We start from the raw sequence: 21108 nt of genomic DNA on the forward strand, positions 1-21108 counted from the left end.
GCTCCCACATTATTTAACATATATTTTGACCACGTAGTTCGTGAAGCCTTCAATAGCTGTACCGGGGGAATCTCCATATGGTACAGATATAATGGGAGGCTAATCGATGCCCGGGTGCGGTCAAGGGATGGCTCCCTATTGCTCAACCACGTTATGTATGCTGATGATTTGGTAATAGCTGCTCAGTCAGAGGAGGAGTTGGAGACGCTGCTGCTGAGACTGGAGCGTGCCACTAAGAGGTGGGGCCTTACCATTAGCCCCACCAAAACTAAGCACCTGCCTGGGTATTTTGTACCATCGGACACTCCACCCCCACAACTCCCAATCGGTGATGGGGCAGTTGTGGAGAGAGTGGAGAGTTTCCCATACCTGGGCAGTGTGCTTATGACTGGCTCCAGTTTAACAGCAGAGGTCTCACTCCGAATCAGTCGAGCGGCAATATCTTTTCATCGGTTGCGTAACGCTGTGTGGAAGCTACCTGGTCTCTCGCTCCGCACTAAGCTTCAGGTCTTCTCGGCCACGGTCATTCCCTCCCTTCTCTCGCCGGTTGGAAACATTTAGGCTGGCCTGCCTACGATCCATCCTGGGTTTAACCAGACTGGATTGTGTGAGGTGCTCACAAATCCTTGAAAGATCTGGGCAGGGTCCCATCGGTGAGCTCCTCCGGCAGGCAAGGCTGCGATGGCTGGGTCATGTAGCCCGCATGCCCAGCCACCGCATGCCGAAACAGCTTTTGTTTGGCCAGATTGAGCGGGCTAAGCGGGCGCGGCATGGGCTAGAGAAGAGATGGAGTGATGTGGTACAGGAGGACGTGGAGCTGAGTGGACTTGCCGATGACTGGTACCAGCGGTGTCAAGATTGGCCTCTGTGGAGGAGGCTCGTGAAGGATGCTACTGGGCAGTTGGAGGCAGTCGCCCTCCAACAACAACGGAGGGCGGAGGAGCGACGCTCAGAACAACGAGCGGAGCGCCGGGTGGCTAAAGCACAGCAGGTTGGCACAGTAGGGGGCACAGGTGGTGCATCAGCCAGTCATCTCAGTCAGTCGACCTGTGGCACCTGGGTCTGCCCCGTGACCTCCTGCCAGCGGGCGTTCGACACTTCACGTGGCCTCAGGGTGCACATAGCCTGGCACAAGCGTCGTGGTGACGTCACCGCCACTTAGTGGCGAATGGCGGTTGTTGTTGTGTGTATGTAGACGTGTGTGTGTGTGTAGACGTGTGTGTATGTAGACGTGTGTGTGTATGTAGACGTGTGTGTGTATGTAGACGTGTGTGCGTGTATGTAGACGTGTGTGAGTGTATGTAGACGTGTGTGTGTGTATAGTGTGTGTGTAAACGTGTGTGTGTGTATGTAGACGTGTGTGTATGTAGACGTGTGTGTGTGTATGTAGACGTGTGTGTGTGTGTATGTAGACGTGTGTGTGTGTGTGTATGTAGACGTGTGTGTGTGTGTATGTAGACGTGTGTGTGTGTGTGTGTATGTAGACGTGTGTGTGTGTATGTATGTAGACGTGTGTGTGTGTATGTAGACGTTTGTGTGTATGTAGACGTGTGTGTGTGTGTATGTAGACGTGCCCGTGCTCGCTGCTGCTGCTGTGCGTCCGCACGATGACAGAGCGCCACGGCCTCTGTGGGCGTGAGGACATCCTAGACTCCGTCGGTGGCCAGCACCAGGTAGCGGTGGTGCCCTGGGTCCAGCCTGTAGGCGCTGACGTCCGGCTCGGGGGAGACCACAAACTGGGAGCTCGCAAAGTCGTAGCTCCAGAGGTCCCCTGTGGGATATCGCCAACACACACACACACACGTACACACGTACACACACACACGTACCACACACACACACGTACACACACACACGTACTCACACACGTACACACTCACACACGTACACACTCACACACACGTACACACACACGTACACACACACACACGTACACACACACACGTACTCACACACGTACACACTCACACACGTACACACTCACACACACGTACACACACACGTACACACACACACACGTACACACACACGTACACACACACACGTACACACTCACACACGTACACACTCACACACGTACACACACACACACGTACACACACACACGTACACACACACGTACACACACACACACGTACACACACACACGTACACACACACACGTACACACGTACACACACACACACGTACACACGTACGCACACACGTACACACACACACGTACACACACACATGTACACACACACACGTACACACACACTTACACACGTACACACACACACACGTACACACACGTACACACACGTACACACACACACACGTACACACACACACGGACACGTACACACACGGACACACGTACACACACACGTACACACGCACACACGTACACACACGTACACACACACGTACACACACGTACACACACACGTACACACACACACACGTACACACACACACGTACACACGCGTACACACACTCGTAAACACACACGTAAACACACCTACGCGTACACACACATATACATGAACACACGTTTCACAACAACCGCCATTCGCCACTAGGTGGCGATGACATAACCAGGGCGCCTGTGCCAGGCTACGTGCACTTTTAACGCCAGATGAAGTGTCGAATGCCCGCTGGCAGGAGGTCGCCAGGAGGTGCCACGGGTGTGTATAGGTGTGTGTGTAGGTGTGTGTGTAGGTGTGTGTAGGTGTGTGTGTAGGTGTGTGTGTAGGTGTGTGTGTGTAGGGGTGTGTGTGTAGGTGTGTGTGTAGGTGTGTGTAGGTGTGTGTAGGTGTGTGTATAGGTGTGTGTGTAGGTGTGTGTAGGTGTGTGTGTAGGTGTGTGTGCCGGACGGGCAACTCTGTCGTGGACAGTGCTGTGGGGGGAGGTCCAATTTTGATTGGCTCCTCCCCTCATGGCATATGTGTCCACCACAGGGGCTAAACGGGGGCTCTGGATGGATGTGAGGGGCTGGTAACCCCTCCACCTTCAATTAATTACCACTAAACCACGAATTAAGAATATATAACTAATAAGCTTGTGCCGGAGGCCCCGGGAGGCCAGGCGTCTATGACGTCTCCTGGCCAAACCCCAATTGGCGGAGCCAGGAGATTGAATATCTACCCTCGGGGCTCCTCCAGAAACAACGAAAAACCACTACGGGTGGCCACGTGGAATGTTCGAACACTCACTGCGGAAGAGAGGCTGCCACTCCTCTGTCGGGAGCTGGACCGGTACCGCCTGGATCTATGTGACATTCAGGAGGTCCGGTGGACCGGCTCTGGCTCCTGCCACTATGAGGGGTGGACAGTCCTCTACTCGGGGCAGCAGACTGCCAAACAACAGGGTGTGGCTCTTCTTTTGAACAAAAGAATAATGGGGCGTGGGAACATGGCGGTGAGGTGTGGGAAGCTGTAAGTCCCAGGCTACTTTGGGCTCGCCTTCCCATCAACTGGAGGCGAGGAATGGTGGTCGTGGTTACTTATGCCCCCACCGAAGATGAACATCCGTGGAGGGATGCAGGCAAAGCCGATGAGTCAGATGCCTTCTATGACCTCCTGTCACAGGTGCTGGCTAAAGTGGCCCCTCGGGATAGAGTCATCATGTTGGGTGACTTAAATGCCCGAGTTGGTCATGATACTGGCACCTGGTCTGGAGTGATTGGAGGGCATGGGCCAGATCAGCTCAATAACAACGGTAGAAGGCTGCTAGATTTTTGTGCAACCCATGGGCTAGTAATTACCAACACGCTGTTCCGGCATCGGCGCATCCACACAACATCATGGATGCATGCCGGGTCCAAGCAAGAACATCTGCTGGACTACATAGTGACGGACCAGCGGATGCTAGCCCATGTCCTTGACACCAGGACCTACCGTGGAGCTGATCTGCCTTCTGACCATCCGACTAGTCATCTGTAAGATGTGCCTGCTATTCTTCAACTCCGGTGGTGGGTGTACACCCAGGACCCCATTCCAACCTAAAGTGGCCTGGTCTCAGTTATCTGATGAAAGTTGCAAGCGAGAATTTCATCATCGCTTGCGGCTGGGATTGGCATCGTCCCCGACTCCTCCTGATGTCGAGGGTAAATGGGCGAGGTTTAGGACTGTGACTCATGCAGCTGCAATGGCTGCTTTGGGTACGCGGTCCAGACCTCCCCAGAGACCCTGGCTGACAGAGGAGGTGTTCAGGATGGTTGAGAAAAAACGACAGGCCCACTGTCATCGGTTACAGAATCCCACGTCAGAGAATGAGGAGGCTTACCGCAGCCTTCGCTCGGAGGTTCGGAGAGCCATGAGGTGCTGCAAGGATGGGTGGTGGTCGCGGGTTGCTGAGGAGATGGAGTCTGCCTCAGTGGCCCGTGATCACAAATCTCTATTTAACTCTATCCAAAAAGTAATTTGCAGCGCAACACCTATTACCATCATTAGGGGAAAAAACGGTGACCCAATCTTCGACCCCCAGGAACAGGTTTGCAGATTTGCTGAGCATTTCTGTGAGGTCCTGGGGGAGGGAAAATCCCTCAGCCGGGAAAATATCGTGGCACAAAGTGAGGATGACCCTGCTGAGGCTGCGGTGCCTCAAATATTGGAAGAAGTCACCTCCTGTGAGTGGCTGGCTGAAGTGCCATCTGTTGAGGAAGTACTGAAGGCGATCCGGAGTCTGAGACCAGGAAAGGCAGCGGGCAGAGATGATCTCCCAAGCGAAATGCTGAGGGAGGGCGGCGTTTGTGCACAGACTGCCCTATATGACATCATAACAACAGTCTGGACCACTGGACGGGTTCCGCAGGACTGTAACAACTACAGGGGCATCTCACTCCTCAGTGTGCCGGGAAAGGTCCTGGCAAGGATTATTCAACATCGCCTTGCCAGGCACGCTGAGGAGAGGCTTGCGGAGCCCCAATGCGGTTTCAGGAAAGGGCGGTCCTGCAAAGATGCCATATTTTCTGTCCGTCTGCTACAGCAGAGTTGTAGGGAATTCCAAAAAGACCTACATATCTGCTTTCTTGACCTGGTCAAGGCCTATGATACCATCAGTAGACCTGGGCTCTGGGTTGTTCTTCGTGCGTTTGGAGTACCTGACCCTCTGCTCACGATCATTAAGGACCTTCATGATGGTGAGCGGGCCCGGGTAAAACTACGTGGCCGGGAGTCAGAGCCATTCCCTGTACACCTTGGGGTGCGACAGGGATGTCCTCTGGCTCCCACATTATTTAACATCTATTTTGACCATGTAGTTCGTGAAGCCTTCAATAGCTGTACCGGGGGACTCTCCATATGGTACATATATAATGGTAGGCTGATCGATGCCCGGGTGCGGTCAAGGGATGGCTCCCTATTGCTCAACCACGTCATGTATGCTGATGATTTGGTAATAGCTGCTCATTCAGAGGAGGAGTTGGAGACGCTGCTGCTGAGACTGGAGCGTGCCACTAAGAGGTGGGGCTTTACCATCAGCCCCACCAAAACTAAGCACCTGCCTGGGTATTTTGTACCATCGGACACTCCACCCCCACAACTCCCAATCGGTGATGGGGCAGTTGTGGAGAGAGTGGAGAGTTTCCCATAACTGGGCAGTGTGCTTATGACCGGCTCCAGTTTAACAGCAGAGGTCTCACTCCGAATCAGTCGAGCGGCAATATCTTTTGATCGGTTGCGTAACGCTGTGTGGAAGCTACCTAGTCTGTCGCTCCGCACTAAGCGTCAAGTCTTCTCGGCCACGGTCATTCCCTCCCATCTCTACGCTTGCGAAACGTGGACCCCCCTAATGGAACATCTTCGCCGGTGTGAAACATTTAGGCTGGCCTGCCTACGATCCATCCTGGGTTTAACCAGGCTGGATTGTGTGAGGAGCTCACAAATCCTTGAAAGATCTGGGCAAGGCACCATCGGTGAGCTCTTCCGGCGGGCAAGGCTGTGATGGCTGGGTCATGTAGCCCGCATGCCTAGCCACCGCATGCCGAAACAGCTTTTGTTCGGCCGGATTGAGGGGGCTAAACGAGCGCGGCACGGGCTAGAGAAGAGATAGAGTGATGTGGTACAGGAGGACGTGGAGCTGAGTGGACTTGCCGATTACTGGTACCAGCGGTGTCAAGATCGGCCTCTGTGGAGGAGGCTCGTGAAGGATGCTACTGGGCAGTTGGAGGTAGTCGCCCTCCAACAACAACGGAGGGCGGAGGAGCGACGCTCAGAACAACGAGCGGAGCGCCGGGTCGCTAAAGCACAGCAGGTTGGCACAGTAGGGGGCACAGGTGGTGCATCAGCCAGTCATCTCAGTCAGTCGACCCGTGGCACCTGGGTCTGCCCCGTGACCTCCTGCCAGCGGGCGTTCGACACTTCACGTGGCCTCAGGGTGCACATAGCCTGGCACAAGCGTCGTGGTGACGTCTCCGCCACTTAGTGGCGAATGGCGGTTGTTGTTGTTGTTGTGTAGGTGTGTGTGTAGCTGTGTGTGTGTGTAGGTGTGTGTGTGTGTGTAGGTGTGTGTGTAGGTGTGTGTGTAGGTGTGTGTGTGTGTACCGAGGGAGCGTGACATGGCCAGGAAGGGGATGTCCTCCGTGGCTGAGCTTTGCTGCCCAGGGCCGCAGTGAGCCACAAGGGGCCTCCTCCAGGCCACACGGCAAGGCCCCCCTGGCTTCCTCATCACCCTGGTGGGCAGACACACAAAGACAAAGATCCCCCGTGTAGCCTTAACAGACTGTACGGGCAAGTGCTGTTAGCGAGCACACACAAAGACAAAGATCCCCCGTGTAGCCTGTAACAGACTGTAGGGCAAGTGCTGTTAGCGAGCACACACAAAGACAAAGATCCTCTGTGTAGCCTGTAACAGACTGTAGGGGCAAGTGCTGTTAGCGAGCACACACAAAGACAAAGATCCCCCGTGTAGCCTGTAACAGACTGTAGGGGCAAGTGCTGTTAGCGAGCAGCACCTACGAATGCCGGAAAGGTACACGAGGGGGTGGGTGCCCAGCACCACGCCCGGCCGCCTTTGTATCCCTAGTGGCGATGTTTACACACCGCACCAGGTATTCATTTGAGGCTTAGTCGACCTAGGGGAGGCCCTGGACCGGTTCAGATAATCGTGACTGGTGTTGGCTGTGAGCGGGAATCGAACCCGGGTCATCAGGTTCGTAGCACAGCGCGCAAACCACTACACTACTCCTCCCCATACACCCATACACACATACACACACACATACACACACATATATACACACACACAACAACAACCGCCATTCGCCACTAAGTGGCGGTGACGTCACCACGACGCTTGTGCCAGGCTATGTGCACCCTGAGGCCACGTGAAGTCTCGAACGCCCGCGGGCAGGAGGTCACGGGGCAGACCCAGGTGCCACGGGTCGACTGATTGAGACGACTGGCTGATGCACCACCTGTGCCCCCTACTGTGGCAACCTGCTGTGCTTTAGCCACCCGGCGTTCCGCTCATTGTTGTGAGCGTCGCTCCTCCGCCCTCCGTTGTTGTTGGAGGGCGACTGCCTCCAACTGCCCAGAAGCGTCCTTCACAAGCCTCCTCCACAGAGGCCGATCTTGACACCGCTGGCACCAGTCATCGGCAAGTCCACTCAGCTCCACGTCCTCCTGTACCACATCACTCCATCTCTTCTCTAGCCCGTGCCGCGCTCGTTTAGCCCCCTCAATCCGGCCGAACAAAAGCTGTTTTGGCATGCGGTGGCTGGGCATGCGGGCTACATGACCCAGCCATCGCAGCCTTGCCTGCCGGAGGAGCTCACCGATGGTGCCTTGCCCAGATCTTTCAAGGATTTGTGAGCTCCTCACACAATCCAGCCTGGTTAAACCCAGGATGGATCGTAGGCAGGCCAGCCTAAATGTTTCACACCGGCGAAGATGTTCCATTAGGGGGGTCCACGTTTCGCAAGCGTAGAGAAGGGAGGGAATGACCATGGCCGAGAAGACCTGAAGCTTACTGTGGAGCGACAGACCAGGTAGCTTCCACACAGCGTTACACAACCGATGAAAAGATATTGTCGCTGGACTGATTCGGAGTGAGACCTCTGCTGTTAAACTGGAGCCGGTCATAAGCACACTGCCCAGGTATGGGAAACTCTCCACTCTCTCCACAACTGCCCCATCACCGATTGCGAGTTGTGTGGGTGGAGTGTCCGATGGTACAAAATACCCAGGCAGGTGCCTGGGTATTATACACATAAACACACACAGACACACATACACACACACGCACAGACACACAGACACACACATACACACAGACACACACACATACACACACATACACACATACACACACACATACACACACACACACAGACACACACACATACACACACATACACAAGAACAACAACAACCGCCATTCGCCATTAAGTGGCGGTGACGTCACCACGACGCTTGTGCCAGGCTATGTTCACCCTGAGGCCACGTGAAGTGTCGAACGCCCGCTGGCAGGAGGTCACGGGGCAGACCCAGGTGCCACGGGTCGACTGACTGAGATGACTGGCTGATGCAGCACCTGTGCCCCCTACTGTGCCAACCTGCTGTGCTTTAGCCACCCGGCGCTCCGCTCGTTGTTGTGAGCGTCGCTCCTCTGCCCTCCGTTGTTGTTGGTGGGCGACTGCCTCCAACTGCCCAGTAGCGTCCTTCACGAGCCTCCTCCACAGAGGCCGATCTTGACACCGCTGGTACCAGTCATCGGCAAGTCCACTCAGCTCCACGTCCTCCTGTACCACATCACTCCATCTCTTCTCTAGCCCGTGCTGCGCCCGCTTAGCCCCCTCAATCTGGCCGAACAAAAGCTGTTTCGGCATGAGGTGGCTGGGCATGCGGGCTACATGACCCAGCCATCGCAGCCTTGCCCACCGGAGGAGCTCACCGATGGGACCTTGCCCAGATCTTTCAAGGATTTGTGAGCTCCTCACACAATCCAGTCTGGTTAAACCCAGGATGGATCGTAGGCAGGCCAGCCTAAATGTTTCTAACCGGCAAAGATGTTCCATTAGGGGGGTCCATGTTTCGCAAGCGTATAGAAGGGAGGGATTGACCGTGGCCGAGAAGACCTGAAGCTTAGTGCGGAGCGACAGACCAGGTAGCTTCCACACAGCGTTACGCAACCGATGAAAAGATATTGCCGCTCGACTGATTCGGAGTGAGACCTCTGCTGTTAAACTGGAGCCGGTCATAAGCACACTGCCCAGGTATGGGAAACTCTCCACAATCTCCATAACTGCCGCATCACCGATTGGGAGTTGTGGGGGTGGAGTGTCCGATGGTACAAAATACCCAGGCAGGTGCTTAGTTTTGGTGCGGCTGATGGTAAGGCCCCACCTCTTAGTGGCACGCTCCAGTCTCAGCAGCAGCGTCTCCAACTCCTCCTCTGAATGAGCAGCTATTACCAAATCAGCAGACATAACGTGGTTGAGCAATAGGGAGCCATCCCTTGACCGCACCTGGGCATCGATCAGCCTCCCATTATATCTGTACCATATGGAGATTCCCCCGGTACAGCTATTGAAGGCTTCACGAACTACGTGGTCAAAATAGATGTTAAATAATGTGGGAGCCAGAGGACATCCCTGTCGCACCCCAAGGTGTACAGGGAATGGCTCTGACTCCCGGCCACGTAGTTTTACCCGGGCCCGCTCATCATCATGAAGGTCCTTAATGATCTTGAGCAGAGGGTCAGGTACTCCAAAAGCACGAAGAACAACCCAGAGCCCAGGCCTACTGATGGTATCATAGGCCTTGACCAGGTCAAGAAAGCAGATATGTAGGTCTTTTTGGAATTCCCTACACCTCTGCTGTAGCAGACGGACAGAAAATATGGCATCTGTGCAGGACCGCCCTTTCCTGAAACCGCATTGGGGCTCCGCAAGCCACTCCTCAGCGTGCCTGGCAAGGCGATGTTGAATAATCCTTGCCAGGACCTTTCCCGGCACACTGAGGAGTGAGATGCCTCTGTAGTTGTTACAGTCTGTGCGGTCCCCCTTCTTAAAAAGGGGGACCACCAGGGCATCCTTCCAATCCTGCGGAACCCATCCAGTGGTCCAGACTGTTGTTATGATGTCATATAGGGCAGTCTGTGCACAAACGCCGCCCTCCCTCAGCATTTCGCTTGGGAGATCATCTCTGCCCGCTGCCTTTCCTGATCTCAGACTCCGGATCGCCTTCAGTACTTCCTCAACAGATGGCACCTCAGCCAGCCACTCACAGGGGGTGACTTCTTCCAATATTTGAGGCACCGCAGCCTCAGCAGGGTCATCCTCCCTTTGTGCCACGATGTTTTCCTGGCTGAGGGATTTTCCCTCCCCCAAGACCTCACAGAAATGCTCAGCAAATCTGTAAACCTGTTCCTGGGGGTCGGAGATTGGATCACCGTTTTTTCCCCTAATGATGGTAATAGGTGTGGCGCTGCAGGTTACTTTTTTGATGGAGTTAAATAGAGATTTGTGATCACGGGCCACTGAGGCAGACTCCATCTCCTCAGCAACCCGCGACCACCACCCATCCTTGCAGCGCCTCACGGCTCTCCGAACTTCCGAGCGAAGGCTGCGGTAAGCCTCCTCATTCTCTGACGTGGGATTCTGTAGCCGATGACAGTGGGCCTGTCGCTTTTTCTCAACCATCCTGAACACCTCCTCTGTCAGCCAGGGTCTCTGGGGAGGTCTGGACTGCGTACCCAAAGCAGCCATTGCAGCTACATGAGCCACAGTCCTAAACCTCGCCCATTTACCCTCGACATCAGGAGGAGTCGGGGACGATGCCAATCCCAGCCGCAAGCGATGATGAAATTCTCGCTTGCAACTTTCATCAAATAACTGAGACCAGGCCACTTTAGGTTGTAATGGGGTCCTGGGTGTACACCCACCACCAGAGTGGAAGAATGGCAGGCGCATCTTACAGATGACTAGTCGATGGTCAGAGGGCAGATCAGCTCCATGGTAGGTCCTGGTGTCAAGGACATGGGCTCGCATCCGCTGGTCCGTCACTAGGTAGTCCAGCAGATGTTCTTGCTTGGACCCGGCATGCATCCATGATGTTGTGTGGATGCGCCGATGCCGGAACAGCGTGTTGGAAATTACAAGCCCATGGGCTGCACAAAAATCTAGTAGCCTCCTACCGTTGTTATTGAGCTGATCTGGCCCATGCTCTCCAATCACTCCAGACCAGGTGCCAGTATCATGACCAACTCGGGCATTGAAGTCACCCAACATGATGACTCTATCCCGAGGGCCCACTTTAGCCAGCACCTGTAACAGGTCATAGAAGGCATCTGACTCATCGGCTTTGCCTGCATCCCTCCACGGATGTTCATCTTCGGTGGGGGCATAAGTAACCACGACCACCATTCCTCGCCTCCGGTTGATGGGAAGGCGAGCCCAAAGTAGCCTGGGACTTACAGCTTCTCACACCTCACCGCCACGCTCCCACACCCCCTTCATTATTTTGTTCAAAAGAAGAGCCACACCCTGTTGTTTAGCAGTCTGCTGCCCCGAGTATAGGACTGTCCACCCCTCATGGTGGCAGGAGCCAGAGCCGGTCCACCGGATCTCCTGAATGCCACATAGATCCAGGCGGTACCGGTCCAGCTCCCGACAGAGGAGTGGCAGCCTCTCCTCCGCAGTGAGCGTTCGAACATTCCACGTGGCCACCCGTAGTGGTTTTTCGTTGTTTCTGGAGGAGCCCCGAGGGTAGATATTCAATCTCCTGGCTCCACATACACACAACAACAACAACCGCCATTCGCCACTAAGTGGCGGTGACGTCACCACGACGCTTGTGCCAGGCTATGTGCACCCTGAGGCCACGTGAAGTGTCGAACGCCCGCTGGCAGGAGGTCACGGGGCAGACCCAGGCCCCACGGGTCGACTGACTGAGATGACTGGCTGATGCACCACCTGTGCCCCCTACTGTGCCAACCTGCTGTGCTTTAGCCACCCGGCGCTCCGCTCGTTGTTCTGAGCGTCGCTCCTCCGCCCTCCGTTGTTGTTGGAGGGCGACTGCCTCCAACTGCCCAGTAGCATCCTTCACGAGCCTCCTCCACAGAGGCCGATCTTGACACCGCTGGTACCAGTCATCGGCAAGTCCACTCAGCTCCACGTCCTCCTGTACCACATCACTCCATCTCTTCTCTAGCCCGTGCCGTGCCCACTTAGCCCCCTCAATCCGGCTGAACAAAAGCTGTTTCGGCATGCGTTGGCTGGGCATGCGGGCTACATGACCCAGCCATCGCAGCCTTGCCCGCCGGAGGAGCTCACCGATGGGACCTTGCCCAGATCTTTCAAGGATTTGTGAGCTCCTCACACAATCCAGTCTGGTTAAACCCAGGATGGATCGTAGGCAGGCCAGCCTAAATGTTTCTAACCGGCGAATATGTTTCATTAGGGGGGTCCACGTTTCGCAAGCGTAGAGAAGGGAGGGAATGACCGTGGCCGAGAAGACCTGAAGCTTAGTGTGGAGCGACAGACCAGGTAGCTTCCACACGTTACGCAACCGATGAAAAGATATTGCCGCTCGACTGATTCGGAGTGAGACCTCTGCTGTTAAACTGGAGCCAGTCATAAGCACACTGCCCAGGTATGGGAAACTCTCCACTCTCTCCACAACTGCCCCATCACCAATTGGGAGTTGTGGGGGTGGAGTGTCCGATGGTACAAAATACCCAGGCAGGTGCTTAGTTTTGGTGGGGCTGATGGTAAGGCCCCACCTCTTAGTGGCACGCTCCAGTCTCAGCAGCAGCGTCTCCAATTCCTCCTCTGAATGAGCAGCTATTACCAAATCATCAGCATACATAACGTGGTTGAGCAATAGGGAGCCATCCTTTGACCGCACCCGGGCATCGATCAGCCTCCCATTATATCTGTACCATATGAAGATTCCCCCGGTACAGCTACTGAAGGCTTCACGAACTACGCGGTCAAAATAGATGTTAAATAATGTGGGAGCCAGAGGACATCCCTGTCGCACCCCAAGGTGTACAGGGAATGGCTCTGACTCCCGGCCACGTAGTTTTACCCGGGCCCGCTCACCATCATGAAGGTCCTTAATGATCGTGAGCAGAGGGTCAGGTACTCCAAAAGCACGAAGAACGACCCAGAGCCCAGGCCTACTGATGGTATCATAGGCACACACACACATACACACGAATGTCTTACCGCCCGCCCAACCTCTCGATGCGTTCCCTCTCCACTGGATCCTCCGGCTTGTGGTCGCGCGTCAACGCCACGGCAAGTAGCGGCACCACCTCGTCCACCACCTCGTCCACCACCTCCTCCTCCACCTCGTCCACCTCCTCATCCACCACCTCGTCCACCTCCTCCACCACCTCGTCCACCTCCACCACCTTGTCCACCTCCTTGTCCACCACCACCTCCTTGTCCACCTCCTCCTCTTCCATCTCGTCCACCACCTCGTCCACCTCCTCCTCCACCTCGTCCACCACCTCCTCCTTGTCCACCTCCTGCCGGGGCGGTGGTGGTGGTGGTTGTGACAGTGGTGGCCGTGGTGGTGGCGGTGGTTGTGACAGTGGTGGTGGTGGTTGTGACAGTGGTGGTGGTTGTGACAGTGGTGGTGGTGGTTGTGACAGTGGTGGCCGTGGCGGTGGTTGTAGTGGTGGTGGTTGTGACAGTGGTGGCCGTGGTGGTGGCGGTGGTTGTGACAGTGGTGGTGGTGGTTGTGACAGCGGTGGTGGTGGTGGTTGTGACAGTGGTGGTGGTGGTTGTAACAGTGGTGGCGGTGGTGATGGTGGTTGTGACAGTGGTGGTGGTTGTGACAGTGGTGGTGGTGGTTGTGACAGAGGTGGTGGCCGTGGTGGTGGTGGTGGTTGTGACAGTGGTGGTGGCCGTGGTGGTTGTGACAGTGGTGGCCGTGGTGGTGGTGGTTGTGACAGTGGTGGTGGCCGTGGTGGTGGTGGTTGTGACAGTGGTGGCGGCCGTGGTGGTGGTGGTGGTTGTGACAGTGGTGGTGGTTGTGACAGTGGTGGTTGTGACAGTGGTGGTTGTGACAGTGGTGGTGGCCGTGGTGGTGGTGGTTGTGACAGTGGTGGTGGTTGTGACAGGGGTGGTGGTGGTTGTGACAGTGGTGGTGGTGGTTGTGACAGTGGTGGTGGCCGTGGTGGTGGTGGTGGTGGTGGTTGTGACAGTGGTGGTGGTGGTGGTTGTGACAGTGGTGGCCGTGGTGGTGGTGGTGGTTGTGACAGTGGTGGTGGTTGTGACAGTGGTGGTGGTGGTTGTGACAGTGGTGGTGGTGGTTGTGGTGGTTGTGACAGTGGTGGTTGTGGTTGTAGTTGTGGTGGTTGTGACAGTGGCGGTGGTTGCGGTGTTGCCACGGCTTGGCCGATGGGCGCTATGAAGTCCGCCACAACTTGGCCATGCGTAGGTGGGGTTCCGTCCCAGGCTAGGTGGGCCTTCACAGAAGGGGGGCCCATGTCCGAAGGGGGGTCCGCTGAATAAATGGGGCGCAAGGAAGAAGGGGGGCCCGCTGAATAAATGGGTTGCAGTGAGGAAGGGGGGGCCAATGAATAGACGGGGTGCATTGAAGGGGGGGGGGGTCCGTCGGCGGGGGTGCCCCCCCCCCGGGGGTGCCGCTGGGCGATGACGGCTCGCGAGTCTCCCACGTGGGCGACGTAGAGCTCGTCACCGCCCCTGATGAGGCAGCAGCAAGCCGTGGTGCCTGCGGTGCTGGGATGGCCCTGCGGTGTGCGCGGCCAGTTAACTGTGGGGGGGGGGGGTTAGACAGAGGTGTGGGTGAGTGACTGAGTGGGTGGGTAGGTGGGTGATTGAGTGACTGTGTGAGTGGGTGGGTGAGTAATTGAGTGGGTGGGTGAGTGACTGAGTGGGTGAGTGACTGTGTGAGTGGGTGGGTGGGTGAGTGACTGAGTAGGTGGGTGAGTGACTGAGTGGGTTAGTGACTGAGTGGGTGGGTGGGTGAGTGATTGAGTGGGTGGGTGGGTGAGTGACTGTGTGAGTGGGTGGGTGGGTGAGTGATTGAGTGGGTGGGTGAGTGACTGAGTGGGTTAGTGACTGTGTGGGTGGGTGGGTGGGTGAGTGAGTGACTGAGTGGGTGAGTGACTGTGTGAGTGAGTGGGTGGGTGAGTGATTGAGTGGGTGGGTGAATTAGTGGGTGAGTGACTGTATGAGTGGGTGGGTGGATGGGTGAGTGACTGAGTGGGTGGGTGAGTGACTGAGTGGGTGAGTGACTGTGTGGGTGGGTGAGTGACTGAGTGGGTGAGTGACTGTGTGAGTGGGTGGGTGGGTGAGTGATTGAGTGGGTGGGTGAGTGACTGTGTGGGTGGATTAGTGACTGAGTGGGTGAGTGACTGTGTGGGTGGGTGAGTGACTGTGTGAGTGGGTGGGTGAGTGACTGTGTGGGTGGGTTAGTGACTGAGTGGGTGAGTGACTGTGTGAGTGGGTGGGTGGGTGAGTGATTGAGTGGGTGGGTGGTGTGCCAAAAAAACCTCTGGAAGGTAAGATGGACAATTGTTGCTCGGAATTTTATGTTATTAAATTTGTTATAACAAAAATTAAATTGTAAAAGTTTTTTGGTATTTTGAAACGTTTTACAATTTTCAATGTTATTGAACAAAAATATATCAAATATGAAAAATGTTGCGAGAATCTCTTACACATTAGCCATGGGTGAAATAAATTTATTGTGCAACATTCACTGCCATTAATGCAGTGCTACAGTGAAATGCAGCGAAGTGTTTGATGACATTATTTCTGTCAATATTCCCTGCCATTACATTGAGACAAAATAAAATTAGACTCTGATCAATTTATTGGTAACTCTACCACTTCTCTTTGCTCTTCGTTATTTCCTAAGTAACTTCAGACAGCATCAGCCACACTCACGTTTCTTCACTCTCCGCTATCAAGCAGCATCCATCGGAGAAGATCAAATTCATTATGAGACCTCCTTTGCCAGTAACAAGATATAGTAATAGGTTTTACCCTTTTAACTGGCAGAAAAACTGACACCTTTATTCAAGGCATCATGTTTGCAATAACCACAACACAAGCAGTCAAAATGCAAACAAAAGAGACAACTCTGATAATAATATTGGGACTGTCCTTGAATTTGATTGGTCCACACCCGAGACGGCTTTTCTTAGAGCCTTCCCTGATCCACAAATTAAACCAATTTCAATGTTTATTTTGCCTCTATCAGCTACATTTGGCCCCAATCACACAACAAAACGTTGCGCCTTTTGGCGTAATCATCACCTGGTCTAACACCGCAAGTGTGAGACGTCATCATCATCTGGTCTAACACCGCAAGTGTGAGACGTCATCATCACCTGGTCTAACACCGCAAGTGTGAGACGTCATCATCATATGGTCTAACACCGTGTGTGTGACGTCATCACCTGGTCTAACACCGCAAGTGTGAGACGTCATCATCACCTGGTCTAACACCGCAAGTGTGAGACATCATCATCATCTGGTCTAACACCGCAAGCGTGAGACATCATCACCTGGTCTAACACCGCCTGTGTGAGACATCATCATCACCTGGTCTAACACTGCGTGTGTGAGACGTCATCATCACCTGGTCTAACACCGCAAGTGTGAGACATCATCATCATCTGGTCTAACACTGCGTTTGTGAGACGTCATCATCACCTGGTCTAACACCGCAAGTGTGAGACGTCATCATCACCTGGTCTAACGCCGCAAGTGTGTGACGTCATCATCATCATCTGGTCTAACGCCGCAAGTGTGAGACGTCATCATCATCTGGTCTAACACCGCAAGTGTGAGACGTCATCATCATCATCTGGTCTAACACCGCGTGTGAGACGTCATCATCATCTGGTCTAACACCGCAAGTGTGAGACGTCATCATCATCTGCTTTAACACCGCAAGTGTGAGACGTCATCATCACCTGGTCTAACACCGCAAGTGTGAGACGTCATCATCACCTGGTCTAACACCGCAAGTGTGTGACGTCATCATCACCTGGTCTAACACCGCAAGTGTGAGACGTCATCGTCACCTGGTCTAACACCGCAAGTGTGAGACGTCATCATCACCTGGTCTAACACCGCAAGTGTGAGACGTCATCATCATCTGGTCTAACACCGCAAGTGTGAGACGTCATCATCACCTGGTCTAACACCGCAAGTGTGAGACGTCATCATCATCATCTGGTCTAACACCACGTGTGAGACGTCATCATCATCTGGTCTAACACCGCAAGTGTGAGACGTCATCATCACCTGGTCTAACACCGCAAGTGTGAGACGTCGTCATCACCTGGTCTAACACAGCGTGTGAGACATCATCATCTGGTCTAACACCGCGTGTGTGAGACGTCATCATCACCTGGTCTAACACCGCAAGTGTGAGACGTCATCATCACCTGGTCTAACACCGCAAGTGTGAGACGTCATCATCATCTGGTCTAACACCGCGTGTGAGACGTCATCATCACCTGGTCTAACACCGCAAGTGTGAGACGTCATCATCATCATCTGGTCTAACACCGCGTGTGAGACGTCATGTGTGAGACGAGGCTCTAAGGGAAGCTGTCTCGGGTGTGGACTTATCAATTCCACCGCCAATGCATTATCAGAGCTGTGTGTTTTGTGTTTGCATTCCGACCGCAGGTATTGTGCTCAATGCACAAACAATGACTCCTTGTACACGAAAAAAATGGTGTCAGTTTTGTTGCCAGATGAAAGGGTTAAAAATGTTTTTATCATATTGTGCTACAGGCAAACGAGGTTCAAATGGTGGAACAAAACGTTAATTTAGTGTAGTGTATAGTGTAGTGTATAGTGTAATGTAGTGTGTAGTGTAGTGTGTAGTATATAGTGTAGTGTAGTGTATAGTAGTGTATAGTGTAGTGTATAGTGTAGTGTATAGTAGTGGATAGTAGTGTATAGTGTAGTGTATAGTGTAGTGTATAGTGTAGTGTATAGTAGTGTAGTGTATAGTAGTGTAGTGTATAGTATAGTGTATAGTAGTGTAGTGCATAGTAGTGTATAGTAGTGTATAGTGTAGTGTATAGTGTAGTGTATAGTAGTGTATAGTAGTGTATAGTAGTGTATAGTGTAGTGTATAGTGTAGTGTATAGTAGTGTAGTGCATAGTAGTGTATAGTAGTGTATAGTGTAGTGTATAGTAGTGTATAGTAGTGTAGTGTATAGTGTAGTGTATAGTAATGTATAGTAGTGTAGTGTATAGTGTAGTGTATAGTGTAGTATATAGTGTAGTGTATAGTAGTGTAGTGTATAGTAGTGTATAGTGTAGTGTATAGTGTAGTGTATAGTGTAGTGTATAGTGTAGTGTATAGTGTAGTGTATATAGTAGTGTATAGTAGTGTAGTGTATAGTATAGTAGTGTATATAGTAGTGTATAGTAGTGTATAGTGTAGTGTATAGCGCAGCACGCGTGAGACCCACCCAGCTCCTCCCCCATGGCGCGCTGGCACGCCAGAAAGCCGTCACGGATGGCGTGGCAAACTCCCACGGGGTCGGCGGCGCCCCACAGCCCGGGCTGGGCGCGGATCGAGGGCCAGAGGCAGCGGCGGGCGAATCGAGCGGCCTGGGGGCCGCCGTGGCCGTCGAACACGGCCAGGAAGATGGCGTCCCCGTCGCCCTCGGTGGAGACCTGCGGGCACGGGGCGGCGAGGGGAACGTCACGTGACGCGAGCGGTGCATTGTGGGTCGGTCCTAGGCCTCGACCGGCGACCCGGCGGACAGAGAGGACAAAGATCCCCCGTGCAGCCTTGGCGGACCGTAGAGGCGAGTGCCGTTAGCGAGCGGCGCCAGCGATGGCCGCGAGGGCACACGAGGGGGTGGGTGGCCGGCACCACGCCCGGCCGCCTTTGTCTCCCCGGTGGCGATGTTCACGCACCGCACCGGGTACTCGTTTGAGGCCGAATCGACCTAGGGGGAGGCCCAGGACCGGTTCAGATAATCGCCACTGGGCGTTGGCCGTGAGCGGGAATCGAACTCGGGGTCGCCAGGTTCATAGTGCAGCGCGCTAACCGCTACACTATCGCTCCCCAAACACACAGAGACACACACACACAGACACACACAGAGACACACACACACAGACACACACAGACACACACACAGACACACAGACACACACAGACACACACACAGACACACACACAGACACACACACAGACACACACAGACACACACACAGACACACACACACAGACACACACAGAGACACACACAGAGACACACACAGACACACAGAGACACACATACACACAGACACACACAGAGACACACAGAGACACACAGACACACACAGACACACACAGAGAAACACAGAGACACACACAGACACACACACAGAGACACACACACAGACACACACACAGACACACACACACAGACACACACAGACACACACACAGAAACACACACAGATACACACACAGACACACACACAGACACACACAGAGACACACACACAGAGACACACACAGAGACACACACAGAGACACACACACACAGACACACACACAGAGACACACACACAGACAAACACAGAGACACACAGAGACACACACAGACACACACACAGAGACACACACACACAGAGACACACACACAGAGACACACACACAGAGACACACACAGACACACACAGAGACACACAGACACACACACACAGACACACACACACAGAGACTCCGCCCACCTCTGTGATGTCCTCCATGTAGCGCCGCCCCCCACGGTTGGAATCGGCGCTCACGATCAGCTTCAATGGGCTCGACATGGTGCAACCTTAACACACACACACACAGACAGACACATACAGACACACAGAGACACACACACATACACACACACACAGACACACACACAGAGACACACACACAGACACACACACAGACACACACACACAGACACACACACAGACACACAAACACAGATACACACAGACACACACACAAACACACACACAACAACCTGTGTCTCTGTGTGTGTGTGTCTGTGTGTGTCTCTGGTGCAACCTTACCCCACACATACACACACAATAACCTGTGTGTGTCTGTGTGTGTGTTTGTGTGTGTGTCTCTGTGAGTCTGTGTGTGTCTGTGTGTCTCTGTGTGTGTCTGTGTGTGTGTCTCTGGTGCAACCTCACCCCCCACACACACACAACCTCTGTGTGTCTGTGTGTGTGTCTCTCTGTGTGGCTGTGTGTGTGTCTGTGTGTGTGTGTCTCTGGTGCAACCTCACCCCACACACACAACCACCTCTGTGTCTGTGTGTGTGTGTCTGTGTGTGTCTGTGTCTCTGTGTGTGTGTGTCTGTGGTGCAACCTCACCCCACACACACAACCTGTGTGTGTGGGGTGAGGTTGCACAAGAGACACACACACACAGACACACACAACCTGTGTGTGTGTCTCTGTGTGTCTGTGTCTGTCTGTGTGTGTGTCTCTTGTGCAACCTCACCCCACACACACACACAACCTGTGTGTCTGTGTGTGTGTATGTCTGTGTGTGTGTAGTCGTGCTCTCACTGCGGGCTACTCACAACACTGATGACAAATGTCTCCGTGACTACCACGTTTTTGCCATCGTAAAATGACAGATTAATAATAAACAAAAATTAGGTTAATAATGAAAAATGACAGATTAATAATAAACACAAATTAGGTTAATAATGAAAAATGACAGATTAATGACAGACTCATAATGAACAATGACAGATTAATAATGAAAACCACAGACTAATCATGGAAAATGACAGATTAATAATAAACAGAAAAGCCTTAAAGCCCTAAGCGTGTTGTGGTGGCAGCAGCAGCAGTCACGAGACACACCCCGTGACGTTGCCGGGGCAAGCCAGGGCAAGCCAGGGCAACACACGCCTCACACCACACACACAGCCTCACACTACACACAGCCTCACAGTACACACACAGCCTCACACTACACACACACAGCCTCACACTACACACAGCCTCACACCACACACACAGCCTCACACTACACACACAGCCTCACACTACACAGCCCACACCACACACAGCCTCACACTACACACACACAGCCTCACACTACACACAGCCTCACACCACACACACACAGCCTCACACCACACACACAGCCTCACACTACACAACG

The 21108-nt window shown here is 53.7% G+C and overlaps 1 protein-coding gene across 1 annotated transcript; it reads right to left on the reverse strand.

The window, feature by feature from the left end:
- Positions 1 to 1646: 1646 nt before the first annotated feature.
- On the reverse strand, positions 1647 to 21015 carry LOC142912345 (protein phosphatase 1D-like). The gene is made up of 4 exons (XM_076060517.1): positions 20516 to 21015; positions 19674 to 19759; positions 18410 to 18617; positions 1647 to 1771 (listed from the first exon to the last, which is right to left on the reverse strand). The coding sequence occupies exons 2-4, from the start codon at positions 19749 to 19751 to the stop codon at positions 1647 to 1649; spliced, it is 411 nt and encodes a 136-aa protein (XP_075916632.1). The 5' UTR covers positions 19752 to 19759; positions 20516 to 21015.
- Positions 21016 to 21108: the final 93 nt, after the last annotated feature.

The sequence above is a fragment of the Petromyzon marinus genome, unplaced genomic scaffold, assembly GCF_048934315.1.
Source record: "Petromyzon marinus isolate PM22_M1 ecotype Great Lakes invasive population unplaced genomic scaffold, UKy_Petmar_22M1.pri1.0 PM_G_Scaffold_2, whole genome shotgun sequence".
NCBI classification, from domain to species: domain Eukaryota; kingdom Metazoa; phylum Chordata; class Hyperoartia; order Petromyzontiformes; family Petromyzontidae; genus Petromyzon; species Petromyzon marinus.

Excerpts from the sequence above, each read along its gene's own strand:
- LOC142912345 (XM_076060517.1), bottom strand. The coding sequence starts at position 19,751 with ATGTCGAGCCCATTGAAGCTGATCGTGAGCGCCGATTCCAACCGTGGG. Across the intron at positions 18,618-19,673 it reads ACATGGAGGACATCACAGAG|GTCTCCACCGAGGGCGACGG; the intron begins GTGGGCGGAGTC and ends CCGTGCCCGCAG. Across the intron at positions 1,772-18,409 it reads CGCCATGGGGGAGGAGCTGG|GGGACCTCTGGAGCTACGAC; the intron begins GTGGGTCTCACG and ends GATATCCCACAG.